This window comes from Pseudophryne corroboree, chromosome 6 (genome assembly GCF_028390025.1).
Source record: "Pseudophryne corroboree isolate aPseCor3 chromosome 6, aPseCor3.hap2, whole genome shotgun sequence".
In the NCBI taxonomy this organism is placed as follows: Eukaryota; Metazoa; Chordata; class Amphibia; order Anura; family Myobatrachidae; genus Pseudophryne; species Pseudophryne corroboree.
The window spans coordinates 360481627-360508377 of NC_086449.1; the positions used below are offsets into that span (position 1 = coordinate 360481627).

Consider the following 26751-nt stretch of genomic DNA (forward strand, 5'->3'; position numbering starts at 1 on the left):
ATCACTATTCGATGCAGACTGGTCAGAATCAGATGTGTGGGATTCAATATCCGTGTATGGTCTATCAAACCTTTTTCTGCCCTCCATTCTAGGTTTCCACTGTCGTGTATTTCCCTGGTGAAACACCCACGGGTAAACTCTAAGTTCCTTGTAGTCTTCCCTAACTTTTTTATATTTATTTTTTTTAAAAGTTAACAATTCTGTTCTAAAAGTAGATATATTACTCTCTAATTTACTGAGCCATTCTGAGGTTGAATCAGATTTTAACAATTCTAAACCCCCTGTTTCACATCTCAATACAGGTTGAGTATCCCATATCCAAATATTCCGAAATACGGAATATTCCGAAATACGGACTTTTTTGAGTGACACTGAGATAGTGAAACCTTTGTTTTTTGATGGCTCAATGTACACAAGCTTTGTTTAATACACAAAGTTATTAAAAATATTGTATTAAATGACCTTTAGGCTGTGTGTATAAGGTATATATGAAACATAAATGAATTGTGTGAATGTACACACACTTTGTTTAATGCACAAAGTTATAAAAAATATTGTCTAAAATGACCTTCAGGCTGTGTGTATAAGGTGTATATGTAACATAAATGCATTCTGTGCTTATATTTAGGTCCCATCACCATGATATCTCATTATGGTATGCAATTATTCCAAAATACGGAAAAATCCCATATCCAAAATACCTCTGGTCCCAAGCATTTTGGATAAGGGATACTCAACCTGTATATCCTTCTCCAGGATCTGGATGTCATTGTTGACCTGTTGAATTACAAGCACCATTAAGTCCAAACTACACTGATTTAAAATGTGGCACCATTGTTTACAAAAATCTTTGTTATTCCTGCCAATGGTTGGCTGATTCTTTATCCTAAAACCACGAGGAATACATTTTTCCTTGTGGTATTGTGAAAGTGTAAGGCCATGAAGTTCAAGCTCCACTTGTCGCTTTTTCATTTTTAGTAGGTCAGCATAAATCTCAGCTGGACTATCAACATCAAATTTCAGAGAGTCTGTGTTGGAAAATAGGATTTTAGTAATATCCTTTTCTAAAAAACGTTTTGTGCCTGCCAAGTCACTTGCATCCAGATCCATGTTGCTTAATAGTGACTCCAACAATTAATTTAAGCTGTAAATGTGTATCAAACACCAAGATTTTCTTTGAGAGAAAAAAAAGAAAAAATGTTGAATAAATTCAAACACTTAAGGTGCAGGTTTCACGTAGTGTAGTTACATAAATGTCAGTGGAAGAAACCGCACTCATTTCCTTGTAAAAGTCAGGTGCTGCAATCTCATATTGCAAACATAAAACCTCCTGTGTAAAGCACACTGTTGAAAGCAGCCTATCCACATAGAGACCAGCACACCAATTAGATGCAAAAATATTTTAGTGAATCCTATTTTCCAACACAGACTCTCTGAAATTTGATGTTGATGTATTGGCCAAGGGTCTGTCTTTTGTACAGACCTACAGACAAAGGGCCTTTGACTGTGAAGTTGAATTACATAAATTTCACAGACAATTGAAATTAAAAAACTTTTTTGCTAAGCAAACACAGACAGACGAGCCTAAATTACCATTTCGTGGCAAGAGTACGTTTGATCCCCCATGTACTAATCCGTCAATTAACACCTTTATGAGGTTGGTCAAACAAGACACCATCCCTTTTATCAAAAAGCAAAAACGCTCCTATAATAATATCACCAAGGAGGAACAACAAGCCATTTTGAGTCTGAGAGGTAATGACTCAATTATTATTCGGGCCGCAGATAAGGGAGGAGGGGTGGTGGTTCTTAATCGTGTTGACTATATTGCAGAGGTGAACAGACAACTGGAGGATCCTGGCTGTTATAAAAAGTTATCATATGATCCTACTTTTGGATACAAAAAGGAGATAGATGCTGTTATAGCTTTAGGATTGGGTAATGGTTGGATTGATGAGAATACAGCTAGTTTTTTGACACAAGATAATCCCATTACTCCATTATTATACATCTTGCCCAAGATTCATAAATCTTTGGAAAAGCCCCCAGGGAGGCCTATCATTTCTTCAAGAGGCTCCCTTTGTCAAAGTTTATCACAGTATGTTGACTTTTTTCTCCAAGCCCTAGTTCTCAATACCCCCACTGTTTTGAAGGATACAACAGATTTTTTGATCAAATTAAGATCTTTTGGAAATCCTCCACCAGGATGTCTTCTTGTCACGTGTGATATTGTAAGCTTGTACACAAATATAGGTCATACAGAGGGTATAGAGGCCATTAAGAGATCCATTGTTTCCAGTCCATACTATAAAGGTCCCGCAATTGAATTTTTTTTATTGTTGATTGATATAATTTTACACAAAAATTATTTTTTGTTTGAGAATACATTTTATTTACAATTGCGTGGAACAGCGATGGGGTCTAATATGGCCCCAGCATACGCTAATTTATTCATGCATGAATATGAAAAGATTAATTTTTTAAATAACATCAAATTTTCTCTATATATAGCGTTTTTCGCTCGTTTTATTGATGATATCTTTATGGTATGGACTGGGGATCTAATAAGCCTCAATGAGTTTGTTTCACATCTCAATAGTCTTACGGGCACCATTAAGCTCACCTGTGCAAGCAGCTCCTCCAATATAGATTTCCTTGATGTAGCAATTTCTATCCGGGAAGGAAAATTTGAGACCTCTATTTTTAAGAAAAGCACTGATAAAAACACGGTACTATTAGCAGAAAGCTTTCACCCCAAACCATTAAAAATGGGCTTGCCCTTTGCACAACTGTCACGAATTGTCAGGATAACATCTGATCCTGCTCTTTTGGATGAAGCTCTTCATAAAATGGGGTCTGATTTTGTCCAACGGGGCTATAATAGAAGTGATGTGGACGACGCGATACGAAAGTGTCTGACCCTGGATAGGGAAACGCTGTTGGCTGGTGGGAACAAGGATAAGCAAATCAACAGATTGATTTTTCCTAGCACATTTTCAATAGCTTCTCGGCATTTGAGAGACACGATATTGAAGCATTGGCATATACTAGAGTCTGATCCCATCATGAGTGACTTTTGTAAAAACAGACCATTGTTTGCATATAAACGTAGCAGGAATTTAAAAGATCAATTAACATCCTCTGATATAAGCCCGACAGCAGCTCAACAGAATTGGTTATCCCTCAAGACAGGCTCATACCAATGTGGGAGATGTGTCAATTGTAGACACTTACTAACAGGAGATTTCTTTATGCATCCAAAGACTGGCGTTAAACATCTGTTACAGCAACACATGACGTGTGACAGCAAATATGTGATCTATTTAATTATTTGCCCTTGCCAATTAATTTATATTGGTAAAACCATCCGGATGCTAAAAGAAAGGATTGGAATGCATCGTTCTTCCATCAAAAAAGCCATGTTTAAAATTGACCAGAGTACACCACCAGTGGCAAAGCATTTTTTTGAAGCTGGCCACACACTCAAGGACTTCAAATTCATGCCCTTGGACCAAGTGAGACCGCTAAAGAGGGGAGGAGACCGCAATAAACTTTTACTCCAACGGGAGTGTGAACTAATATACAAATTTGATACAGTTTACCCGGGAGGCCTCAATGAGGAACTAAATTTGAATGTCTTTCTATAAGATTTAGAGGAGGACTGCTTGCATAGGAGGCCATGATTGATTGATTCATTGATATTTTTATATTGATTTTTTTTGCAAAATTAATTTTTTGTATTTTCTAGATTCTATTGGATGTGTATGCCCATTTGATTGTCCTCATGTGTATTTGAGCTATGGATATTATGAGCGTTTAATCATAATATTTTGATCATACAATAATGATAATAATTTCTTCCTTGTGGTTACACTACTCTGTCATATCACAATATTCCCTTTGATGGTTGTTTATCAAGTGATTCCTATCTATATAATAGCCATATGGTGCCTGTCAGGCATTACTGACATCTGTCACTGTGTGATGACCCGGTAATCCAAAAACCCTGGTTGCCAACCTGAATTCTCTTTCATAATATTGTCTGGATATACAAATTAATGTCAGCAGTTGTTCAGGGGAAATTGCAATGGAACCCAGATTTGGAACCATTCCCCCGGTGTGAATGATGTAAATGCATTTTGAGTCCAGTGACTGACTAGCTTCCGTGTAATGAGACCTGCTATGCAGCATTTGCTGGCGTGTTACAGAAGTGGCACGGACCATGCGATGCAAACGGCAGTGTTTCTCCACGGATAACACTGTGAGCGCCTAGACCGGAACCGGAAGTGCGTTCCATAGCCGGATGGCGTGCGGTTCACGGCGGCGCCATTGAGAGAGATGGTGAGGCACGGGTGGACGGATGAGAGAGTCGTCACATGTGCGGAGTGTCAGGATATTGATGACGGGCACCTTGGCTATTTAAGCAGCAACTATGTGGCTTATTGTTGTGGAGCCCTTGAGGAAGGTGGTTATACACCGAAACAGCTGTCGGGCTTATCACTACAGGACAATGCATCCATGAGCTGACCAGATAAGTTCCTTGGTTTGAAGCTGCTATCATGTATTTATCTACAATATTTTTCACCAACTGCTGCTATTTTGAATTTTATTGATGAACTGTTTGAATTTCTTCACTAAAATATTTTTGCATCTAATTGGTGTGCTGGTCTCTATGTGGATAGGCTGCTTTCAACAGTGTGCTTTACACAGGAGGTTTTATATATATATATATATATATAATATATCCTTGGCAGCCCAACCATGCTGGTATCCATAGTTCAGTATAAAAACAAGTAAATCTAATAAATGTATGGTGGTGAAAGAAAAGCCCAGTTTCACTGAAAAAAAGACAATTCTGCATGTTTTGAAATGAAAAAAAAAAACAAAACAAAACTGAAGAACTGTAGGCAGGCACTGTCCGCCTACTTCGGTGACATCACAAGTTGGACAGAAGTTGGAAGGTTGGTTGATCTGATGAAAAGTTGGTTAGATGTGTGGAGCACTGGTAAAAAGTTGGTGAGATGTATGGGGCACTGTTTTAGTTGAACAGACAAGTTGGATGGTTGGAAGTTTGGAGTGTTGGAGAAAAGTTGGTCTGATGTATGGCTAGCATTAAACTTGGAAACCTGTCATCCTGTAATATGATCCCCGTGGATTCAGATTGTCATTCAATTTGAAACAAAAAAATAAGTACACTTTTGTGGCTTTTCCAGTGTTAAACAACATAGTCCTCACATAAATTAGAAGGGTATCTGGACTATAGAACTACACCAAAAAGGTCTACAGTCATTAAGTTTACCACTAATGGTAGACATGCATTAGGTCGACAGGGTCAAAAGGTTGACATGTAAAAGGTAGACAGTTCAAAAGGTTAAACCAAAAAAATCCTCAATCAAAAAGGACGTATCAGGCGCTCCTAAACATTAATTAGACTCAAATTATCTAGTACACCTGTATTTTAAATAACAGCTGCTCTCATACGGTGTTCTGAACACCAAAAAACACAAAACGATAATGTCTATATAGATAAACAATTCAGAGAGCGCATGGATGCAGAAAAAAGAATGACAATTTAATATAATATAGAACAATTAAAATGCAATATTGCTATATATTAGAAACATATATCGTAAAAACCGCACTAATGAAAACCTCTGAACTACTAGTCAAAAATGTCTTAGAGTCCAGATAAATCCGGTAAGGGAAGAAATCCTGGATAAAAGTGGTGAAGCAAAGTTCAATGTCCCACCAATCAGGTGATAATGCTTAAATACCACAATAGAACCGTAGCAGGTCCACTTATATCCTCTTAAACGGAGATGATGAAGTTCTTTAGTTTAAACATGCAGAATAGACTGGTACTTCCCACAGCCTGTGGTTAGGCTGCAAACCCCCCACCGCTATCCGACAAAGATGGTATCTCACCGGAGCAGATGTATTGCCCTGCCGCTTCCAGTGCGGTTAGTGCGGTTATTACGATATATGTTTCTAATATATAGCAATATTGCATTTTAATTGTTCTATATTATATTAAATTGTCATTCTTTTTTCTGCATCCATGCACTCTCTGAATTGTTTATCTATATAGACATTATCGTTTTGAGTTCAAAAGGTTGACTTGGTCAAAAGGTCGACATAGTAAAAAATGTCCACATGACAGTGGTCGGCACACTTATGGTAGACAGAAGTTTTTACATTTTTTGCTCAACTTTCATACTTTGCCATCCACGTTGACTATGATTGGGAATGCCTGATATGATTGGGAATGATTGGGAACCGTGCCCTAGCTTGCCATGCGAGGGGACGTGGTACATTAATGGGGCTTGTTTGTAGCACAAAAGTGACAAAACACCCCCATAAAAATAAAAATTCTGTCTACCTTTTTTTGTGTCGTCCATTTACATGTGGACCTTTTGATCATGTCGACCTTTCCTACCGTCTACCTATTCTATGTTGACCTTTTGACCCTGTCGACCTAATGCCTGTCTACCATTAGCGGTAGACCTGTTGACTGTAGACTTTTTTAGTGTAGATCTAATAATCCGCACCCAATTAGAAGGTGAGATTAGAATTCTAAATTGGTAAGGAATCACTCTGATGTAATAAGAACCAAAGACAAAATAAACTTCACTGTAGGTGGTATTGGATGCCAACATACCTTCAGGATAATGTTGTAATGAGCTTATATAAGGTGGAAAACTCTTTTAAGGACCACCTGCCTACCTCTATTTTGTTGCATAACTTAATATATGGACTGCTCTTGTTAATATCAAAATGATGTAGATCTGCATCAGGGCATTTTAAGAGAGGAGGGGACCCTTGTGCAGTCTTCGTCTGGGCCCCCTACTCTCTAGCCAGCAGTGCAGTAGACTCTGAGCACTTGGGTCATTAAGAGACCCTAGCTCTCTGCCAGAGTCTAGTGCGCATGGCAGCCATTTTCCTGGTGATTTTCCTACGTGCATGCGTGAAACGGCGGGAAAATGGGTGATGCACCATATTCCCAGTGATTTGTGCAGCACCAACGCGGGACTTGAGGGATAAGTATTCAATGGGTGCCTGGTGTGCAGTGTGTGCCCCCCTGGACCCAGTGGCTGTGTTCACCGCACACCTTGCACCCATTATAGAGACACCACTGATTTGTATTTGAGATGCATCTGAAGGTAAGACTCACACCATCTGCTTTGTTATAGGCACCGTGGAGTTGATTAAGGCCAGACCAATTGCCGAAATCCTGAATGCACTTGGAGCTGGGAGAAGCAAAGCAACAGATGTCATTAACCACAGCATTGGAGCAGAACTTCTTGTGAGAGTAGGGCAGCATGTAGAGAGAGGTAGGACACATGTTCCTAAGTGTTTCCTTAAGTGTTTATCAGAGGGTCAATTATTGCATGATTTGAATGCATATATAATGTATATACTGTACATTTGTGATATCCGTTGAAAGCATGTGACCCGAACGCCGATATGGGCACTTTCTCTGGGTCTCACTTGAGTCAGAGAAACGTTTTTTGCCTCCACGCCCACAGTGTCTTTGCCCCCTCCCGCACTTGCAGGAAGCGAGCAAATGTGAGAGAGAAGGGGAGAGACAACTTCCTCCGACACACTGAACTGGCCGCTCCTCCTCTCCTGGCAGTGTGAAGTCGATCTTTCCCCCACTGCATCATCATTCGTGGCTCTAGCTTGTGTAACATCTCTGTTCTTGTTGCCTTAGCAATCACCTTATCACTGCTAAATAGCTGCCATCTTCCCCCCCCCTCCTCCCACATCTCATCATCCCGCAGCCTGGAATACTGCTGCCTGCATCCACCAGCGCAGGAGGAACAGGAAGTGGGGCATCTCAGCATTTCCCTCCAGAAGTGCCACTAGCATATTCTAGCCTCACAGCCTCAGCAGCGAGTCAGCGACACTCCCTCCTGCCTTCCATCATGCTGCCCACGGGCTGACTGGCAGTGACACTCCATCATGCCATCTGGGGAATCTCTGGCTACTTGAAGCAGCAACATTGCAATTTGCTTTTTTATTTGAATCCCACCCCTACACCCCAGCCTTTTGTCCTCCTCAGAACAGGCACAGTGCCTTCTCAGGACTAGGAAGTTGCCGGGAGCAGGAGCTGGCCAGGACGTTTAGGAACCCATTTGTGCATGACCTGCACCCCACCCCACTGCAGAAAGCTAATGTAGGTTCTATGTGTGTGTCTGTAAACATGGCTCTCTCGCCACAGCACATATGTGCATGCTGTAGTGTCTGTGTTGGTAGCTGCCACTGTCTTAGGTCCATGTCCTGGCCAGGTTTGCAACTAGGAGGGTGGGGATGAGGGAGGCTAGAGAAGAGGCAAAAAAAGGATTGCAGAGGGAGGCACGCCAAATTACTGCCTTGCCATGGGTGGCAAAAATCCTACTTTCGGCCCAGCATGCTGTGCCAATGCCTCCGCCAGCAAGTATCACCCCTAGGCATGTGTCTCAGGTGCCTAGTGGAACATTCACAACTGGTTGTGAAATGTTTGGTTGGTACTTTATATCTTTTCTTTTCCTCTCCCCAAGGTTTCATAGATCTCTCCCTTGGTCTATACAGACATGATAACATCACATAGTTGCTGCAGATTTAATGAGTGAAATCTGGTAACTGTGGAGGACATCGGCGTACACTCTACCTATTGTCATGTCCATGGAATCAGCTTGTGATAACTTATGTTTCCTGTAAAGGTGCATCATCCTGCTGGATGTAGCCATTTGAAGACGGGTACATTGTAGCCATAAAGGGGTGCACATTATCACCATCAACACTTTGGTAAACTGTGGAATTTTAGCCATACTCAACTGGCATTAAGGGGTAAATATTCTTCACACCATTACACTACTACCAGCCTGAACCATTGGAACAAAACAGGATGAAAAAGGGCGGGCAATTGAATAGCAATGGGCGTTAAAGACCAAGGCTACCTCTCTTTTTCACCCATGGTAATTTACCATGGATAATTCAATGCCAGCCTTAGGAGATGTACTAAGAAGTGAAAAGAGTGGAGAAGTGAGCCAGTGCAGAAGTTGCCAATGGCAACCAATCAGCATTGAAGTAACATTTATAATTTGCATACTATAAAATTATACAGAACAGCTGTTTGGTTGCCATGGGCAACTCCTCCACTGGCTCACTTCTCTGCACCTTTTCACTACTTAGTGCATCTCCCTTTTAGTCTATTAACTATGCTTTTATAGTATGAATTGTATTGGTTACCACACGAGTGGCTGATTAGATATTTACGTCAACAAGCAAGCGATACAGGTGTATGTAAGAGTGACCACTGAGTGTATTTGGAGAGAGAATTGACTGCATAGGAAAGGAAAGAGTTAAACATCTGGTGAGGGGTGGACCTAGCTGTGAAGAAAGTACAGCCCTTTTTGAAGGGGAGGGTTTGTGATATATAAGAAAGGTGAGGCCATTTTAGATCTCTCTTGTGGAGATTTTGCCTTGGTGAGTACTGCTGTGCAGACATTAATATTGTCCACACATATTTTGTGGTAATTTTGGGTGCAATTCTGCTGTGTTCCCCCCTGCCAGTGCCATCCTTCAGTGTCAGCATACTGCTGTGCAGACATTAATATTGTCCACACATATTTTGTGGTAATTTTGGGTGCAATTCTGCTGTGTCCCCCCCCCCTGCCAGTGCCATCCTTCAGTGTCAGCATGTCTGCCCGCCCTCACCGTTCCGCTGGGCCTCCAGCTCGATACCGCGGTTCTAGCGGTGGAGCTGAGCCAGGGGAAGGGGTGGTTGGCCTGGGGGACGGGGCTCCGTCCCCCAGAGCCTCCACGGGCGCGGGCAGGAGAGCGACTCGGCGGGCCGGATCGGCCTCGCCGCTTGGGGCCGGGCAGGCGTTGCCGGCTAGTTACGGGCGGCGGGGGGCGCCGGAGGTCCGTCCAGGCCGCCCGGGGGTTGACGGACTTCGGCCTTCGCCTCCGGGTGCAGCGGAGGCAGTGTCGGCGTCGGGCGCCCGCGCGCCGCGGCGGGCGCCAGGTGATGCGGGCAGACCCGGCCTCTATCTCCCCCCCCCTTGCCGCGGCCGAGTGGAAGTGCCGGGCAGGGGGAGAGGGCCGGACAGAGGTCGCCTGTCCGCCGCGCGGGGCCTGTATCTGAGCCTCGCGCGGCGGCTGCAGTGGATGCGGCGGCTGGGACATTCACGGCGGGCGGCAGTGGGACGCGCGCACGAGGTGCGCGCGTGCCCGCGCTCACCGCAAGTGGCCGCAACCGCGCACGGGGGCGCGCAGGGACATCACCAGCGCTTCTGTCCCCTCTCATAGCTCCCCGGCAGCCGGGGGCTGGCAGGGGCCGGGGGAGGGGGACGGACAGGGGGGTGCAGCGCATGTCAGTTGAAGGCAGCGCTGGGCAGGAGAGACCAAGGCAGGGGCAAGAGGTCCTTTCAGTGAGCGGTGCTGGGGCGCGTGCGCGCGTGCCCACCGCGGGCGGTGCTGTACGCGCGGGACCGCGCGCAGCAGCACCGCGGCCCTCCCTGTCTACCCAAAATACTTCACCGGAGCCAGAATACAGTGGCTTCCGGGGGAGGAGGGGCGGCAGGGAATGGGTCAGCGGCCGGAGGGCCGCAGCACGCGCTGCGTGGCAGGATGGCGGCTCCTCCCCAGGTTCGGGGGATAACTCTGAGTTCCATGGGGAGGAGGCGTTTTCTGATGGGGAGAGTGGGGGTTCCGACAGGGGTGCCCCCGCTTTCCCGCCTGGGCGGCGGACGTCGGGTGCCGGGAGCACGACCGTCGGGCGGCGGGCGCGGGATCGCGCCCGGGCGCTGGCCGGGGGTCCTTCGGGGTCCGTTACCGGTTTTCGCGGCGGTCGGAACCCTCCCGGGGCACTGGCGTCGGCCCTGGCCACAGTGGTGGAGGCGTTGGGGCCGCGGTGGCAGCAAGTTCCGGCGCGTCTGCGGAGGCAGGCGGGTTCGGCAGGCGGGGAGCCTCAGCAGCGCAGCGGGTGGCCCGCGCCTGCCGGGAGCTTGGAGCAGCCGCTGTGGAATTGGAGCTAGGGCAAGGACGGGATGGGCAGGGGCGCGTGGGCGCAGGGCCCCCCGCTCGTGGGGCTCGGCATGCGCCGCGAGTGCGAGCCGGGTCCCCCTCTTCTTTGTCTTTTGTAGAACACGAGGACGAAGGGATGGCAGGCTTCATGGATGAAGACGTTGAGGTTGACGCGCCGGAGGATTCCATGTCGGAACAGTCGACAGCATCAGGTGAGGTGGTGCAGTCAGTATCGGGGTCCTCCGCAAGCTCTAGTTCGCGCAGCTCTTCTTCTTCCTCCTCTTCATCTTCCTTGTCGTCGCAGGCGTCCGAAGTAAGTAGCACTACTAGGGCGAGGAAGAGGGCGACGAAATTCGCCAAGCGGGCGGCAAAGCAGCAGAAGAGGCGTAAGCGGGATAGCGAGGAAGCTCGTAGGGCCAAGAAGCGCCGCGATTTGCCCGGGGTCGTTCGCTGCGACTACACCGCAGTAATGCGGGGGCTGCGGGATAGCTGCCGCAAGAAGATTCGTAGGGGTGACTTCGTGGACGTTTTCGTTTTAACAAGGGCCATGAAGAAGGATTATAAGGCAGCGGCCGCAAAGAATGGCATGGGGGCTGAGGCTTTCCGGTCCTTCGATAATTGGCTGGCCGGGTTCTGCGTATTTGCGGCATGCTACTTGGAGGATAGGCCGGAGGAGCACATGAATGTAATCCGGTATCTGCATCTCGTACACGACATGCAGCGCACATCCTCGGGCTCGGAGTGGCGTCGGTATGATCAGGAGTTTCGGGAGAAGCAGGATGGCTTGCGGGTCATGGACTTCGGATTTAAGGATGTGGAGGTCTGGCTCAAAGTAACCCGGGCCTCGCAACAGGAGGAGGAACCCCGGAAACAGGGGACGGATGGGCGACGCGCGGGGCCATCAGCCCAGGCGTCCGGCGTGGACGGCGGATTTGCCAAGGCAGGTGGATCGGCCAGCCGGGCAGGAGGGCGTTCCGCCACGAGAGGAAAGTGTTTCGCTTTTAACAGCGGAACATGTTCCTTTGGCAAGCAGTGTCGTTTTCGTCACTCCTGCTTGCAGTGTGGTGGATCCCACCCAGCCTCCTCTTGTTTCAAAGGCGGTAGACAGGGAGCGCGGGGTAAGCAAGCGTACCCCAAGCAGGCCGCGAACGGGTCCGCTCCGCAGAGCTCCAACACCAATTAAGTTGGGGACTATGGGCTGGTGGTTGGAATTGTATCCGAATAGAGAGGATGCAAAATTTTTGTTTGACGGTTTTAAGTTTGGTTTTCGCTTGCCTGTTGCGAGTGAGGTGTCCGTGCGGGCACAAAGGAACCTCCAATCTGCCCGAGCCTTGCCGGGAGTGCTTCGGGAGAAAGTGGATAAGGAGGTCAGGTTGGGCAGGATGGAGGGACTGTTTATGTCACCCCCGGTGGATGATTTGGTCATCTCTCCGGTCGGGGTGGTTCCTAAGAAGACTCCAGGCGCTTTCCGGCTCATCCAGCATCTTTCTTACCCGTTAGGGGCGTCGGTCAATGACGCAATACCGCCGGCTCATTGCTCGGTGGTGTATCAGTCATTCGACGAGGCGCTAGAGATGGTCCGCAGCTACGGGACCGGGGCCCTTATGGCTAAGATTGATGTTGAGTCAGCTTTTAGGTTATTGCCGTTGCATCCGGACTCATTCCGTTTTATGGGTTTCCGGATTGGAGCGGAGTATTTCATCGACAAATGTTTGCCGATGGGATGTTCCGTTTCATGCTCATTTTTCGAACGTTTTAGCACGTTTCTTCATTGGTGCGTGGAGTCTTCGTCAGGTGGTCACGGGGTTGCACATTACCTCGATGACTTTCTGTGTGCGGGTCCGGCTAATGCTACGCGGTGCGGGGACTTGCTTTTTAGCATCCGAGCTCTATTTTACCACTTCGGTGTGCCCGTGGCCGTGGAAAAAACAGAGGGGCCGGCCTCATGCTTGTCATTTTTGGGGATTGAGATTGACACGGTGGCGGGAGAGTGTCGGCTGCCCCGGGACAAGGTTTCGAAGCTCCGCGACTCCATTTGCCGGTTCGAAGGGTCGCGTAAAGTCACGCTGCGGCAGGCGCAGTCCTTGCTGGGCATGTTGAACTTTGCTTGTCGGGTAATACCGATGGGCAGGGTTTTCTGCCGGAAGCTGGAAAGGGCGACGGCGGGGTGTGCCAGGCCACATCACTTTGTGCGTTTGTCCTCTGAAATAAAAAGGGATTTGGCCATATGGGCCTCGTTCCTGGAGGAGTTCAACGGGGTGTGCATATGGCAAGCGCCAGCGGTGGACAGCGAGCGGTTGCAGCTGTTCACCGACGCAGCGGGTGCCTCTGGATTCGGTTGTTTTCTGGAGGGATCTTGGTGCGCGGCATCCTGGCCGGCAAAAATGGCATAGCGAAGGTCTAACAAAAGATCTGGTGCTTCTGGAGCTTTTTCCCATTATGGTAGCGTTGGAGGTCTGGGGCGATCGGCTGGCTAATCGCAGCATAATGTTTAGATGCGATAATCTGGGCGTGGTGAATGCCATTAATAACCAGAGGGCAAAGTCGTTGGTGGTTCTGCGGGTGCTAGGGCAATTGCTTTTGACATGCTTGCGCAGGAACCTGTGGTTCCGCGCGCAACATGTGCCCGGTTTGGAGAATGGAATTGCCGACGCTTTGTCGCGAGGACAGTGGGAGAGGTTTTGGTTGTTGGCACCCGAGGCCGACGAGCAAGGTTTTCATTGTCCCGGTTATGTTTGGCAGGTGATCGGGCCGGACTGGAGGGTCTAGCGTTGCGGTCAGTCGCGCCAGCCACGCTCAAGGCTTACGGACAAGCTTGGAACGAATGGGAGGAGTTTGTCCAAGGTCGTCAGCAGAAAGGTAAGAGCAGGCATCGGCTGATGCTTTCTTTTATTTGGCAGCTGTATGTTTCCGGTAGGTCCTGTGCGGTGGTATCCCGGTACTTGGCTGGAGTCTCGTTTTTCTGCAAGCTGCGGGGCGTCCCCGATGTGACAAAAAGCGATGTTCTGCGGAAGGCTATGAAAGGGTGGGCGCGAGTAGCGCCGACGCCTCCAGATGGGAGGCGGCCCATCGATGCGGCTTTGTTGCCGGCCGTCATCGCGGCGGTGGGGCGAGTCGCGTCGTCCAGGTTTGAGACGCTTTTGTTCAGTTTGGCGTTCTCAATGGCTTACCACGGGGCCTTTAGGGTATCGGAGTTGGTAGCGCCTTCCAAGAGAGCAGATTCGCGCATGCTATTCGGAGACGTGGTAGTGGGTGAGAGGTCCTTGCTGTGTAGATTGCGGCGCTCTAAGACGGACCAAGTGGGGAGAGGTCGCTGGGTCACTTTGGTTCCGGCACAGGAGGAGAGCGTTTGCCCAGTAGGTCTGGCTGTGCAATATGTGGCGGTGCGGCCTGCTAGGAGGGGGTCATGGCTATTGCATTATGACGGGCTGCCGGTGACGAAATACCAGTTTCGTTGGATGCTGAGGCGTTGTTTGACAGGCTTGGGCCTCCCACCCGCTGCGTTCGGTACCCATTCCTTTCGAATAGGCGCTGCGACGTCGGCTGCGGCAGCGGGTTTGTCCAGAACTGAAATCCAGGCGGTGGGGCGATGGAAGTCGTCAAGTTACAGACGATATATTCGCCCCGTGGCATGAGAAGGCGGATTGCGCATGGCGCTCTGTTTATTTGCGTTTGTATTATGTTGTTACAGTTCTGTAAGTTATGGTATTGTGCGTCTGTTGGTTTCCCCCTTTTTATCCTACTCAGGGATTAGCTACTCGTCGTTGCTGGCATGAGTCGGCAGCGGGGGTCTGGAGTTATTTTGCGATTTTTTGCCTGACTTGACGGACTGAATTCTAATATACAATTCGGCTAATCTGTTCTAATCAGAGTCCCTCAGCAGGTCTTTACGCTTTCACCTCCAGCTGAGTTATTACATGTGTTTCCCATTTTATACCCCCCCCCCCCCCTTTTAATTTCGTTTGAATTTATTTTGAACTTTCCCTTTTGTGTGTCTATGTTCGCTTCAGATTGGCAAGGAAGCATGGTGCAGATCGGCTAGGCCCTGACTGCTGCAATAGCGAGATCTATAAGTTTTTTCTTTTTGGCAGATCCTTTAGGTGAAAGCAATTAATGAAGCTTTAGTAATCAATTTTACCCCTCTTTTCCCCTTCAGGTTGGGTTGAAGACAATTTGGCTATTTGGGTGGTCGGCCACTCCTATGTGTACTGGGCGGTCAAGTTTGTGGCATCGGAGGGGGCTCAGGCGTTGCCTGGAGCACAGGGTGTTAGATGGCTTGGCTGGCGAGGGATGATGTGGAGCGAGCTGAAGAGTAGGCTAGTTAGCCAGGCCAGCAAGCATGGAGTCCCTAGGGTCTTGGTTGTCCATCTAGGTGGCAACGACCTGGGGAAGAGGACATCCCTGGATCTGCGGTGGGCCATGATACAAGATCTGGCAAGTGTGGCCGCGGCATGGACCAATTGTGTGTTGGTTTTTTCATTGATGGTGCCAAGGTTGAGTTGGAAGGGTGTGGCGGATGGTCGCCAAATTGATGAGGCCCGGAAAAAGGTGAACGGGGCGGTGGCGAAGTGGGTGCTGTCCCACGGAGGGAGGGTGGTTCGCCACCCTAGGATTCGGTTCAGAGACAGCCACCTTTTCCGGCCTGATGGGGTACATCTATCCAATGAGGGGATGATGTTGTTCCTGGAGGATCTTGGTTTCGTTTTGCAGGAGTTAGGGTAGGTTATGGTGGCGGTGCGAAGACTTTGGGGATGAGTCTTTCGCTGTTGGCGGAAAAGAACGGCTGTTTTCTATTTGTATGGTAAACTGTAGTGTTTTACAGTTTAGTATGGTTTAGGTGCACTCACCTCCATCGACTTATTGGCCGCTTGACCACCCGTCCGGGAAGGCAGCGGCAGGGCACCCAGGAGCGGTGGGTAGTCACTGTGGGGGTTGAGTTGTCACCTATTACCGGTGTGTGATGGTTGTATTAAAATTAGGATCGTTTCGAAGTTTTAGTAATTTAAGGTTAATTTAGGTTAATAGAGCCGTTCTTTTTGCTGCCACCATATGCCGGCTGGATCGGCATCTTAATAAAAATTTATATTTACAGGTTTGCTATTGGTTAGGGACAAATAAATAGCTAGCAATTTTTCTGCCAAAATTCAAGTCTCCATGTCTTTATTTCTGGTTGTGAAGGTAATGAAGGTTTACTTTAAAGAAGGGGGTCCACCAAATATCACTAGGATGTTTAGTGTATTTGTGTAAATATGACAAGCCCGTAGTTTGCCCTTCTGATGCAGAAGTAAAGCTCTAACTTGCATCTCATTTACTGTATTTCCCTACCACAGGAAGACCATGGATCAGGATTCATTATGACAATCCTCCTCTTCAGGACAACCACAGGCAGACACTACAGAATGCTCTTTGTATCACAGATCGTCCTGTTTTTACACCTCTATCTCTTATCAGGGATGTCATCCATTCCCAAGGCAGTAAAGAAGAGTTTGGTGCCACTGTCCGTAGTGAGCGGGAGATTATCTGAGAACCTATTTTTCATATTTTATCCGATGTAAAGAGTTTTGTAACAAACCCAAATGAAAATTAAGTGTAAAATGAATATGTCATTTTTAAAAGTAATACGTATAGTAGTAAGACAATACAGAATATTTAACAAATAATTAAAATTGCTTGCAACTGCCCATTATCATTATTTTGCAATTTGCAATAAACATATAACCATTTATACACATTTTTGTTTCCACATTTTATTATGCATGGGAGTAAACATAAGTACTTGGCGTGATTCTGATTTAGAAAGGTAATAATGTTTGGCTGGAAAAGGATGCTTAAGGCATGTAGAGAAAACAAAGGCCCTCATTCCGAGTTGTTTGCTCGCTAGCTGCTTTTAGCAGCATTGCACACGCTAAGCCGCCGCCCTCTGGGAGTGAATCTTAGCTTAGCAGAATTGCGAACGAAAGATTAGCAGAATTGCGAATAGAAGTTTCTGAGTAGCTCCAGACTTACTCAGACATTGCGATCAGTTCAGTCAGTTTCGTTCCTGGTTTGACATCACAAACACGCCCAGCGTTCGCCCAGACACTCCCCCGTTTCTTCAGACACTCCCACGTTTTTCCCAGAAATGCCAGCGTTTTTTCACACACTCCCAGAAAACGTCCAGTTTCCGCCCAGAAACACCCACTTCCTGTCAATCACACTATGATCACCAGAACGATGAAAAATCCTCGTTATGCCGTGAGTAAAATACCTAACTTTTGTGTAAAATAACTAACCGCATGCGCTCTGCGAACCATGCGCAGTAAGCGACCAATCGCAATATAGCGAAAATCGGCAACGAGCGAACAACTCGGAATGACCACCAAAGTTATTAAAGAACTGCAAATTTATGTTGGTGATTAGATACAACAAGAACCGCAAGCTGTAAGGGACAGATAACTAACATAGGGGGTTATTCAGCTTAGCAATGCAACCACAATAACCCTGTCAGCAGGGCAGGTACCGTCGTGTGTGGCCGTCGAATGCGCTTGGCTCGCAGGTGGTGCGTACACCTTTGCCTAATTGACAGGCAGAGGCGTTAGCGGGGCAGGCAAGAGGTGGCGACGGACCGCAGCGGGGACGGTGTGTCGAAAACAAGTGGATCGGCTGTGTTTTTGGGGCTGCTGCATGATGTCACATGCAGCCGCTGTATCTAAAAAATAGTGGTGGCTGCAGGGGATCGTCCACAGTTGCTGCGACTGCAATTAAATTACGATTGTAGCCGCTGGCATAAGCGCACGCAGGGGGGTTTCCAGTGGCCTGCCCTGTCTGGGCTGGCCATTCTGCATACTGGGTGGCCTTGCCCTGCGATGGGCAGCCCCCAGCATTTGAAAGAAAGGATTGCAGATTCAGCTTTTTAGCAGAATCTGCAATTTGTACTGAACCCCCCCCCCCCCCCCCCCCATAATTTGCATGGCTGTGATTTGAAGGGAATTTTTTTAAATAGATTTTGACTTGATTCTACTCTATTTTCTGTAACACAACAACAAATAACATACGAGTAGGGCAGGAACCAAGCTCTTGCTTCCATCGTTATACACTTATTTTTATATTGCAACAGTGGCGCATAAAGTGGGAAGGGGGCGATTGCATTCTGGGTACCTAGAGACCCCCCTGACTAACCTCAATTGGAGCCCTCTCACGGCATAGTGACGGGATTTGTGAGTGCCATTTTGGCTCCACCCCCCCCTTCATACATCCCTTACTCACAGTATAATATCTAAAGGGGACAGAGTGTAATGACACAATTTACCTGGCCCTGCCCCCATAATCTGTGCGTGTGTGTGTGTGCAAGGGCGTAGCTACCATAGGTGCAGGCAGTGCAGCTGCTATGTAGCCCAGAGTTGAGAGGGGCCCACCTTCCTTGTCAAAGTTGAATGTGTTAATTAAATTTTTCGCCATTGTGTGGTACTGTACGTAGGGGTCCTTTCAAAATTTTTCATTGGGGCCTGCAATATATCTAGGTAAAATGAACAGGAGGGCATTTGAATGTTATATAATATGAACCAGGGCACTGTAATGAGGCACAATATGAACGAGGAACACTATATAATTTGAATTGGGGTTGCAAGTATGCGGGTACGCTCGGGTACGGAGTACCCTTAAGAATTTGGCAGCGGGTACGCAGTACTACCTGCCACACACTTTGCTATTGCCACATATTATAAGTGCCACAGAGCAACAAGACCATGGTGCTTGGCAGCATGATGGGCCCTCCCACTTTGTCAGGGTTACTGGGAGTGCGACAGTGGCTGTATTTTCCTGCTATAATGGAGACATTACTATATATTGTTATTAAATTGAGAGCATTACTATATATTTCTATTATGCTGGAGGCATTATAATATATTTTTAGCCTTGCCTTCAGATTCCCCAAAAAAGGGACTGTGTCGTTTGGCCACACCGCTAGTGTCATGTAGCCACTCCCACTAGCAGCGTGTGGCCACGCACCCTCACAACACATGACCACACCTATTTTTCAGCACTCAGTACCACTAAGAAAATATTTCTACTTGCACCACTGGGTACTGTGCGGCAAAATGTGTACGCGCAGCTCTGAAATGTAACATAGGGTGAACTTAAGCACTACTGCAATTCAGAAGAGAAACTGGGGAATAACGTTAAATAAGGCTCTACTATGGTTCAGAAAATGAACTAGGACACTATTATAGGGCATACAATTAACAACTGGTGCAGAGAAGTGTCTCTCTAGAAGCATTGGGATAGGAGACCCTTCAAAATGTTGCTATGGGGCCCACAAAGTTCTAGCTACGCGTGTGTGTGGTGTATTCATAAAGAGAAAGAGAGATCTCCCGCTCCCTTGCAAATCCTGTGTTTGCTCCTGACAATGGGCCTACTTCATATGCATACCTACATACAGTAATTAGTGAAATGAAGTCCACCTGTGTGCAATCTAAGTGTTACATGATCTGTCAGTATAAACACACCTTTTCTGAAAGGCCCCAGAGGCTGCAACACCGCTAATACCACTTTCACATCGCATATGCCGGGTCACACATGGGAATTGGAAACTGGTCCTTCCCATGTGTGACCGGCATTAGACTCCCCGGCTGCCTTCCCGACCCGGAAATATGCCAGGTTGGTTGCCACGGCAGCCGGGGGCGGCGCTGGGAGATGAGCTCATCTCCGTGCCGCCTCCTGCCTATAGTGTGAATGGGTACCGGCTCGCATCGACCCGGGTAACCCATTCACACTGCGTCTGACCCGGGAATAACCCTTCTTTTTACCCGGGTTTAATTACCAGGTCAGATGACCCGGGAATTCAGGACTGACCCTTTCACATTGCACAGTGACCCATGTCAACCCGGCAATATGCCGGGTCGATACAGAGTTTTTTGTGCGATGTGAAAGGGGTATAAGCAAGGAACTCTCCAAATAAGGGACAAAGTTGTTGAGAAGTACAAGTCAGGGTTGGGTTATTAAAAAAAACACAAATCTTTGATCCCCCAAAGCACCATCAAATTCATCATCTTCAAATGGAAAGAACATGGTACCACAACAAATCTGCCAAGAGGGGGTCGGCCACCAAAACTCACAGACCGGGCAAGGAGGGCATTAATCAGAGAGGCAGCACAGAAACCAAAGGTAACCCTGAAGGAGCTGCAGAGTTCCACAGCAGAGACTGGTGTATCTGCGCATGTGACCACAATAAGCCGTACACTTCATAGAGCTGGGCTTTATGGAAGAGTGGCCAGAAAAAAAGCCATTACTTAGTGTTAAAAATAAGAAGGCACGTTTTGAGTTTGTCAAAAGGCATGTGGACGATTCCCCAAATGTATGGAGGAAAGTGCTCTGGTCAGATCAGACTAAAATTTTACTTTTCACCAGAGGAAAACGCTATGTCTGGCGCAAACCCAACACATCCCATCACCCCAAGAACACCATCCCCACAGTGAAACATTGTGGTCACAGCATTATGCTGTGGGGATGTTTTTCAGCAGCAGGGACTGGGAAACTGTTTTGAGCTGAGGGAAAGATGGATGGTGCTAAACACAGGGATATTCTTGAGCAAAACCTGTTTCAGTCTGCCTGTGATTTGACACTGGGATGGATGTTCACCTTCCAGCAGGACAATGACCTGAAGCATACTGCTAAAGCAACACTCGAGTGGTTTAAGGGGAAATATTTAAATCTGTTGGAATTGCTTAGTCAAAGCCCAGATCTCAATCCAATTGAGAATCTGTGGTCAGACTTGAAGATTGCTGTTCACAAGCAGAAACCATCCAACATAAAAGGAGCTTGAGCAGTTTTGCCATGAGGAATGGGCAAAAATCCCAATGGCAAGAGACTTATCCAAAGCGACTTGAAGCAGTAATTGCTGCAAAAGGTGGCTCTACAAAGTACTGACTTTAGGGGGGTGAATAATTATGCAGTTATGAAGCTTTCTGTTATTTTGTCCTATTTGTTGTTTGCTTCACAATCGAAAAATATAAATCTTCAAAAGTTGTAGGCATGTTCTGTGAATGAAATTATGTAAACCTTCAAAACATGAAAAATGCAGGGGGGGGGGTGAATACTTTAGCAAGGCACTGTATTTAAATTCCCCACTCCACAATGTTTTTGCTGTACCTGACCATCTAATTGACACAATTCCAGCTTCCACCACATACCATCAACACAGAACATGATAGTTGTGATTGCACAGTTAAAGAATACTGTACGTAATTTACGTTTTTCTACAGAGTTCTTGAGAAAAAGATGGTAACCACGATTTTTGAATATCTCTCTTTTCTGACTTACTTATCCAATATTGCGTTTAAGTAGAGATTAAACTACAACCAGGGTGTCACACCGAGGCCCCTGGGAAGTAAAGGCTCTCACCAGATCCCCCAGTCACCTATTGCATCATGATACACACAGTGCTGGCAGCCTGAGCGCTGTCAGTGGCTACAACCAATCTGGGATTGCCCAGACAGTCCAGACTGTCTGTAGTCCCGGACAGGCTGGACGCTGCCTGCTGGCATTGGGGAGGTGATCTCTCGAGTGCCACAGGTGGGAGGAGTGGACCAATGGCCGTCACTTCTCCTCTACCCTGGTCACTGCTTCCCATGCTCGAGTTCAGGATTTTGCCCGTGCTGCACCCGTTCAGTGGAACACGCTCCCCCGCTCCATTAGATTCTCACCGACCTTGCAAAGCTTGAAACAGACACTGAAAACCCACCTATTCATCAAATCGTACCCTTCCAATGCATAACCTAGTCCTGAGGCTGCTCCTCCTGTTAGGCACAAAGCGCACTGTCTCCTTCTACAATAGGATCCTATTGGCGCATCCCCTAGTGTTTGTCCCCTTGTGCCAGTGTCTCTCGGAGGTGGAGCTTAGTGTATGCTCTGATCCCTCATCTTAGTGACAGTGCGTGTAGAGCAGAGACCGGGAGCGGAGCTCAGTGTGTGAACAGAGTGAGAGACTTACAGTGTTCCTGCATGTACCACGCCTCCCGAGCTGTCACACAGCTGGGCGGCGCACCTTCTGCACAGCGGGAGTCAGATTGCACGGCTGTGCAGTCCTCCATCCCTTTACCACCGGAGACATCCCCTGCTGATATATCGCAACCACACGAACAGACTGATAAGTACCGCTACCATTGCTGTGTTACCTTGTCTGATAAGGGGCCAATTGCTTATTACAATAATACATCCAAGTCACCTGTGTGTTTACTGAATAAACCTGCATTACTGTTTAAGCTCATTAAGTGTGTGGACTGACGTCACTGCACCAGGCACCGTAGTACTCTGCCAACACCTCCATCCTTCTGCCTCATGTCTTGACCATCTCTGCTTTGCTTACATCCTGCCATCAGGCTACCTCCCGCTTGCTTGCACCTCATGTCATCTGTCGCCCCTTCCCACTAGATTGTTAGCTCCTCAGAGCAGGACCCTCTTTCCTCTTGTTGTCAAAGCCCTCTTCTCGACACATTTCACTCACAGCTCTCTCCTACTCAGCGGCCATCTTTACTCGCTCTCTCTCCTGCTGGTAAAGGCTCATCTCTATCTATGGCCACCAGCTCCTAGTAGTACGGTGATCACTCACTCGTTACTTACATCTAAGCTGTATTGTGTTTTGAGAATTGTGGTGCTGAAAGCGGAACTTCATCACTGGACATATTGCATACGGCACATTTATACTGTTTATTTATTTTTTATGATGGATTGGCTGTCGAACGTTATATAGATGTACCCCTCTATGTTAGAATTTATAACCATTTATACATTTATAGCCAACTATCGCTGGCGGTGGAACATAAACAGGAAGTCCGGAAGTAGTTCTGGAACGCACTTTGCATCACTTCCGGTGATGAAGTTCCGCTTTCACTGTACGCACGGCCCCACAGGTTTAGCTGTGTTCACTGGTGAATAGGATGGGTATATAAGGAGAGAAGGTCTGGGAATGTCCCATGCTTCTGATGAAGGATATTAATCCGAAACCGCATTAAAGCAGTAAGGGACGTTTGCACCTATCTGGATCACGCAGCACCAGGAGGACTTGAGTTTGCCTTCCCAGTATCCGGAACTGAGAGTTACCATCTGGCTTTCTAAAAGGCCTCCAGGAGTGTTTGGGCTGGTGTGACTTTTGGGGAGACCAAGGCTTTGGTGATATATGCTCTGTGTTTTGTTTTATGCGAGTGCATTTTGTATTAAATATTTGTTTTTATATCAGCGGAATTGCACTATATTGATCTTTTTTTAAGCCCTAGCAACATGAGGATCTGGTCCTGTTAACCCAATGAGGGTGATATGTGTTGATTCATCTGCCTCTATGTGAGTGGGACCAATAAAGCACCTTTGAACTTCACGGTTGCCGTCATTTATTTGCACTATTGTGTTATCTCTAAGTTTTAGATATAAATTCAGAGACAGATTGTTATTACTTAAAGAACGGCTATTTGTGTAAGCTACTTTTTTTTTTTTTATAACTTTTCTTTTTATTGAAGCAATAAAAAACATATTACAACAAATACATTCATATGAGTGTAATTCCACTAAAAGAAAAATAGTAAATTACATCAGAATGTGCGGTATTATATTTGAAGAGAAAAAAAGAAGTACAAATTGTACAATTATACATATAGAACATTAGAAAGGTGCGTGGTAAAAAAGGGGTCAGAGACCATGGACATTTCACTAACATTAAATGACAATAGGAGGATCTTGGAGGAAAATTCGAGTTTCATACCATATGGTTTTACGGAAGCAATTAAGAATGGCTTCTTTAGTGGGTGTAGGAAGAACCTCAATAAAGCTCTCCCAAGTAGCAAAAAAAATTTCAGTATGGGATTCTTTTTGGAGAGAAGCCTCCAACCAATCCATGTGACAAATGAAAAACAGTTAATCTGTAAACATATCCAAAGTTGGTACCGAGCTTTGTATCCACATATGTAAAATTGATTTATGGGCTGCAGATGATATTGCTAATAATAATTTCTTAACCGCTTTAGGTGCGCGAGTATTCGGTGGTAATAGACCAAATATTGCCCATTCAGGCGTATGGGGAATATAGTTTACCAAATGCAGAGATGCAAAACGCCATACCATTAGCCAAAATTGTCTAAGGGAGGGACACGCCCAAAAACAGTGGTAAAGGTCAGCGGGCTGTTGTCCGCATTTAGGACAACAAGGGTTGTCCAAAAGGCTCATTATATAACCCCTATGTGGTGAAATATACGGACGATGAAAAATATTAAAGGTACCTGTATATACTCGAGTATATGTCGACCCGAATATAAGCCGAGGCACCTAATTTTACCACTAAAACCTGGGAAAACTTATTGATCCCGAGTATAAGCCTAGGGTGGGAAATGCAGCTCTACCCGTACACAGACCTCATAGTGCCAGATATGCCCCACAGTGCCAGATGTGCCCCACAGTGCCAGATACTTACCCTCCGTCGCTACTGCGCTGTCTTCGGAAGGAGGGACACGGAGAGCGCGGCTCTCCTGTGTCCCTCCTGCGTCTCCGGTGGCAGCGGCGTGTGTTAAAGGAAGTGCCGGTTCGTGCACTTCCTTTAACACACACGCCGCTGCTGCCGGAGATGCAGGAGGGACACAGAAGAGCCGCGCGCTGTGCTCTCCGTGTCCCTCCTAACGCTGACTCGAGTATAAGCCGAGGTGGCTTTTTCAGCACAAAAAAAAAGTGCTGAAAAAGTCTGCTTATACTCGAGTATATATGGTACATCTCTGTATATTTAGCTGCTGGGAATGTGTGTAAGCTACTTTTGATGTTTAACGGTAGCGCCACGAGTGGTCACTTTTTGCTATTATGCCAACGTATATGCCAGAGGTTTGATTATATAAAGTATATGAAAAATACAAAGAATATATAAGAAATATCTTATTTGCATTAGTCAAATCATTTTTATAGTCAAAATTCTGGAGTAAAAAGTCTATGGCAGGTGACAGTGCTTCCCCTGCCTATCTTTTCTGCACATCTCTGATCAAAACTCATCAAATTTCCAGCAGTATATGCTGCTGCACCTGTGTATAATACCCAAATGCACCCTTTGGCTCATATATTGTGTGTAAATCTGGCTCTGGTACTAGCCAGTGCCTCCTGAGCCATTTACCCCATGTCCCTGCCTTGCACAGAAACAATGTAACCCACCCAAATCTAAATCTCTGCGCATGTTATATCTGCCCCACCTGCAGTGCAACATGGTTTTACCTGGTATCCGGACTCCAGGTCGCCAGCACTTGGGTCAACACCCATTAGGTCGAGGCCTATTGGTTGACAGTGAATAGGTCAACACCAGAAATAGGTTGACACAGCAATTAGGACGATGTAAACAAGGTTGAAATGGAAAAAGGTCGACATGAGGTTTTGTGTTTTAAAAAAAATAAAAAAAAATTTTTTTACTTTTTCATACTTTACGATCCACGTGGACTACAATTGGGAACTGTAACCTGCCCAAAGCATGGCGAGTGAAGCGAGCCATGCGAGGGGACATGGTGCACTAAATGGGGTTCCCGGTCACTTTACGAAGAAAGCGACACCAAAAAAAAAAAAAACTTATGTTGACCTTTTTCCATGTCGACCTTGTTCATGTTGACATGATGGCCGTGTCTACCTTTTTCTGGTGTCGCCCTAGTCATTGTTGACCAATAGCCATCAACCTAATGTCTGTCGACCTAGACACTGTCGACCCTGAGTCCCAAACCTGTTTTACCCAATTGCTAACTTTTTGGGTTTACTAACAACTCTGACTAACCCCCTCAATCTGTACGGGTCATATCTATCTATAGTTTGTTTAATAAAGAAAGAAGCTTGCTGTACATTTGGTCAATATTGGAAAATAGGGCCATGTCCGGAGACAAACACATCCAGGGAGAAAGCTGTAAAATCTGGGACTGCCGACTAGCCCCTTCTGCCCAGCACACTCCCCTTCAACAGGCTCAGGCTTCAAAGCATCATAAGACTGCTGCCATAAGCTTATGATGCTTAGTCACAGGTCACTACATCCTGCTGTGTACAAAGCTTCTTTCCCACTAGTACAAATGCCTGGTGTTAGAGCTGCTTTCAAGGATTGTTTACATACTGTCTGCAATAATAATATTCTCCCTAAGCATGTTTTTCACATGGGAAAGAAATGTCAGCGATAACAAACAAACCCATAGCCATCTTTTGTTATCTCAATAATACATTCAAAATGAAGGACAGCGTCAGATAAAGGGGCCTGGAGTTCAACAACAGGGTATAATTAAAGAAGTTACAGCTCTCATGTTTGTTTAAAATAAATACTCTTTTCTCTGTCTTTCTACTAAGTAAAAATAGCGTGTATGACACCACCCTAGTCACGGGCATTTTAGAGGCCCGTGTGCAGACTCCAATTGGGCCTTCTCCTCTCCACGCCGCAGTAGACTCCAGCATTTGCCGGAGTCTACTGCGCATGCTCAGGTCTCATGCTGCCCACCATGTGCCGCGGCCATTTTGGGGGTGATTTTTGCCGTAGGTGCAGTGTGTGCGGCGTGGGTCCTACCTGGACCCAGGGGCCTGTGTGCACTGCACCCATTATAGAAACACCAATGCTAAAACATGGGGTCTATTTACTAAGCAGGGGTGTATCTACCCATTGGCCAGGATAGCACTCGCCAGGGGTGCCAGGCAAGGAGGGGGAGCCACCAGGCTGTGCCACCCGCGCAGCCAAAGGGTAGAAAAGCAGTACTGTCAGACTGTACCTAGTGAGAGTCTGTTACT

General features: G+C 46.7%; 1 protein-coding gene across 2 annotated transcripts in view; it reads left to right on the forward strand.

Annotated features, from left to right (window-relative positions):
• TYMP (thymidine phosphorylase) overlaps positions 1–16715 on the forward strand; it is a 150303-nt gene extending 133588 nt beyond the window's left edge. For both annotated transcript variants that reach the window (XM_063926644.1, XM_063926645.1), the window contains 2 exons: positions 7191–7331; positions 16341–16715. In XM_063926644.1, coding sequence (XP_063782714.1) covers positions 7191–7331; positions 16341–16534 — 335 coding nt within the window. In that variant the 3' untranslated portion in view covers positions 16535–16715. The remainder of the gene's footprint in view (positions 1–7190; positions 7332–16340) is intronic.
• Positions 16716–26751: the final 10036 nt, after the last annotated feature.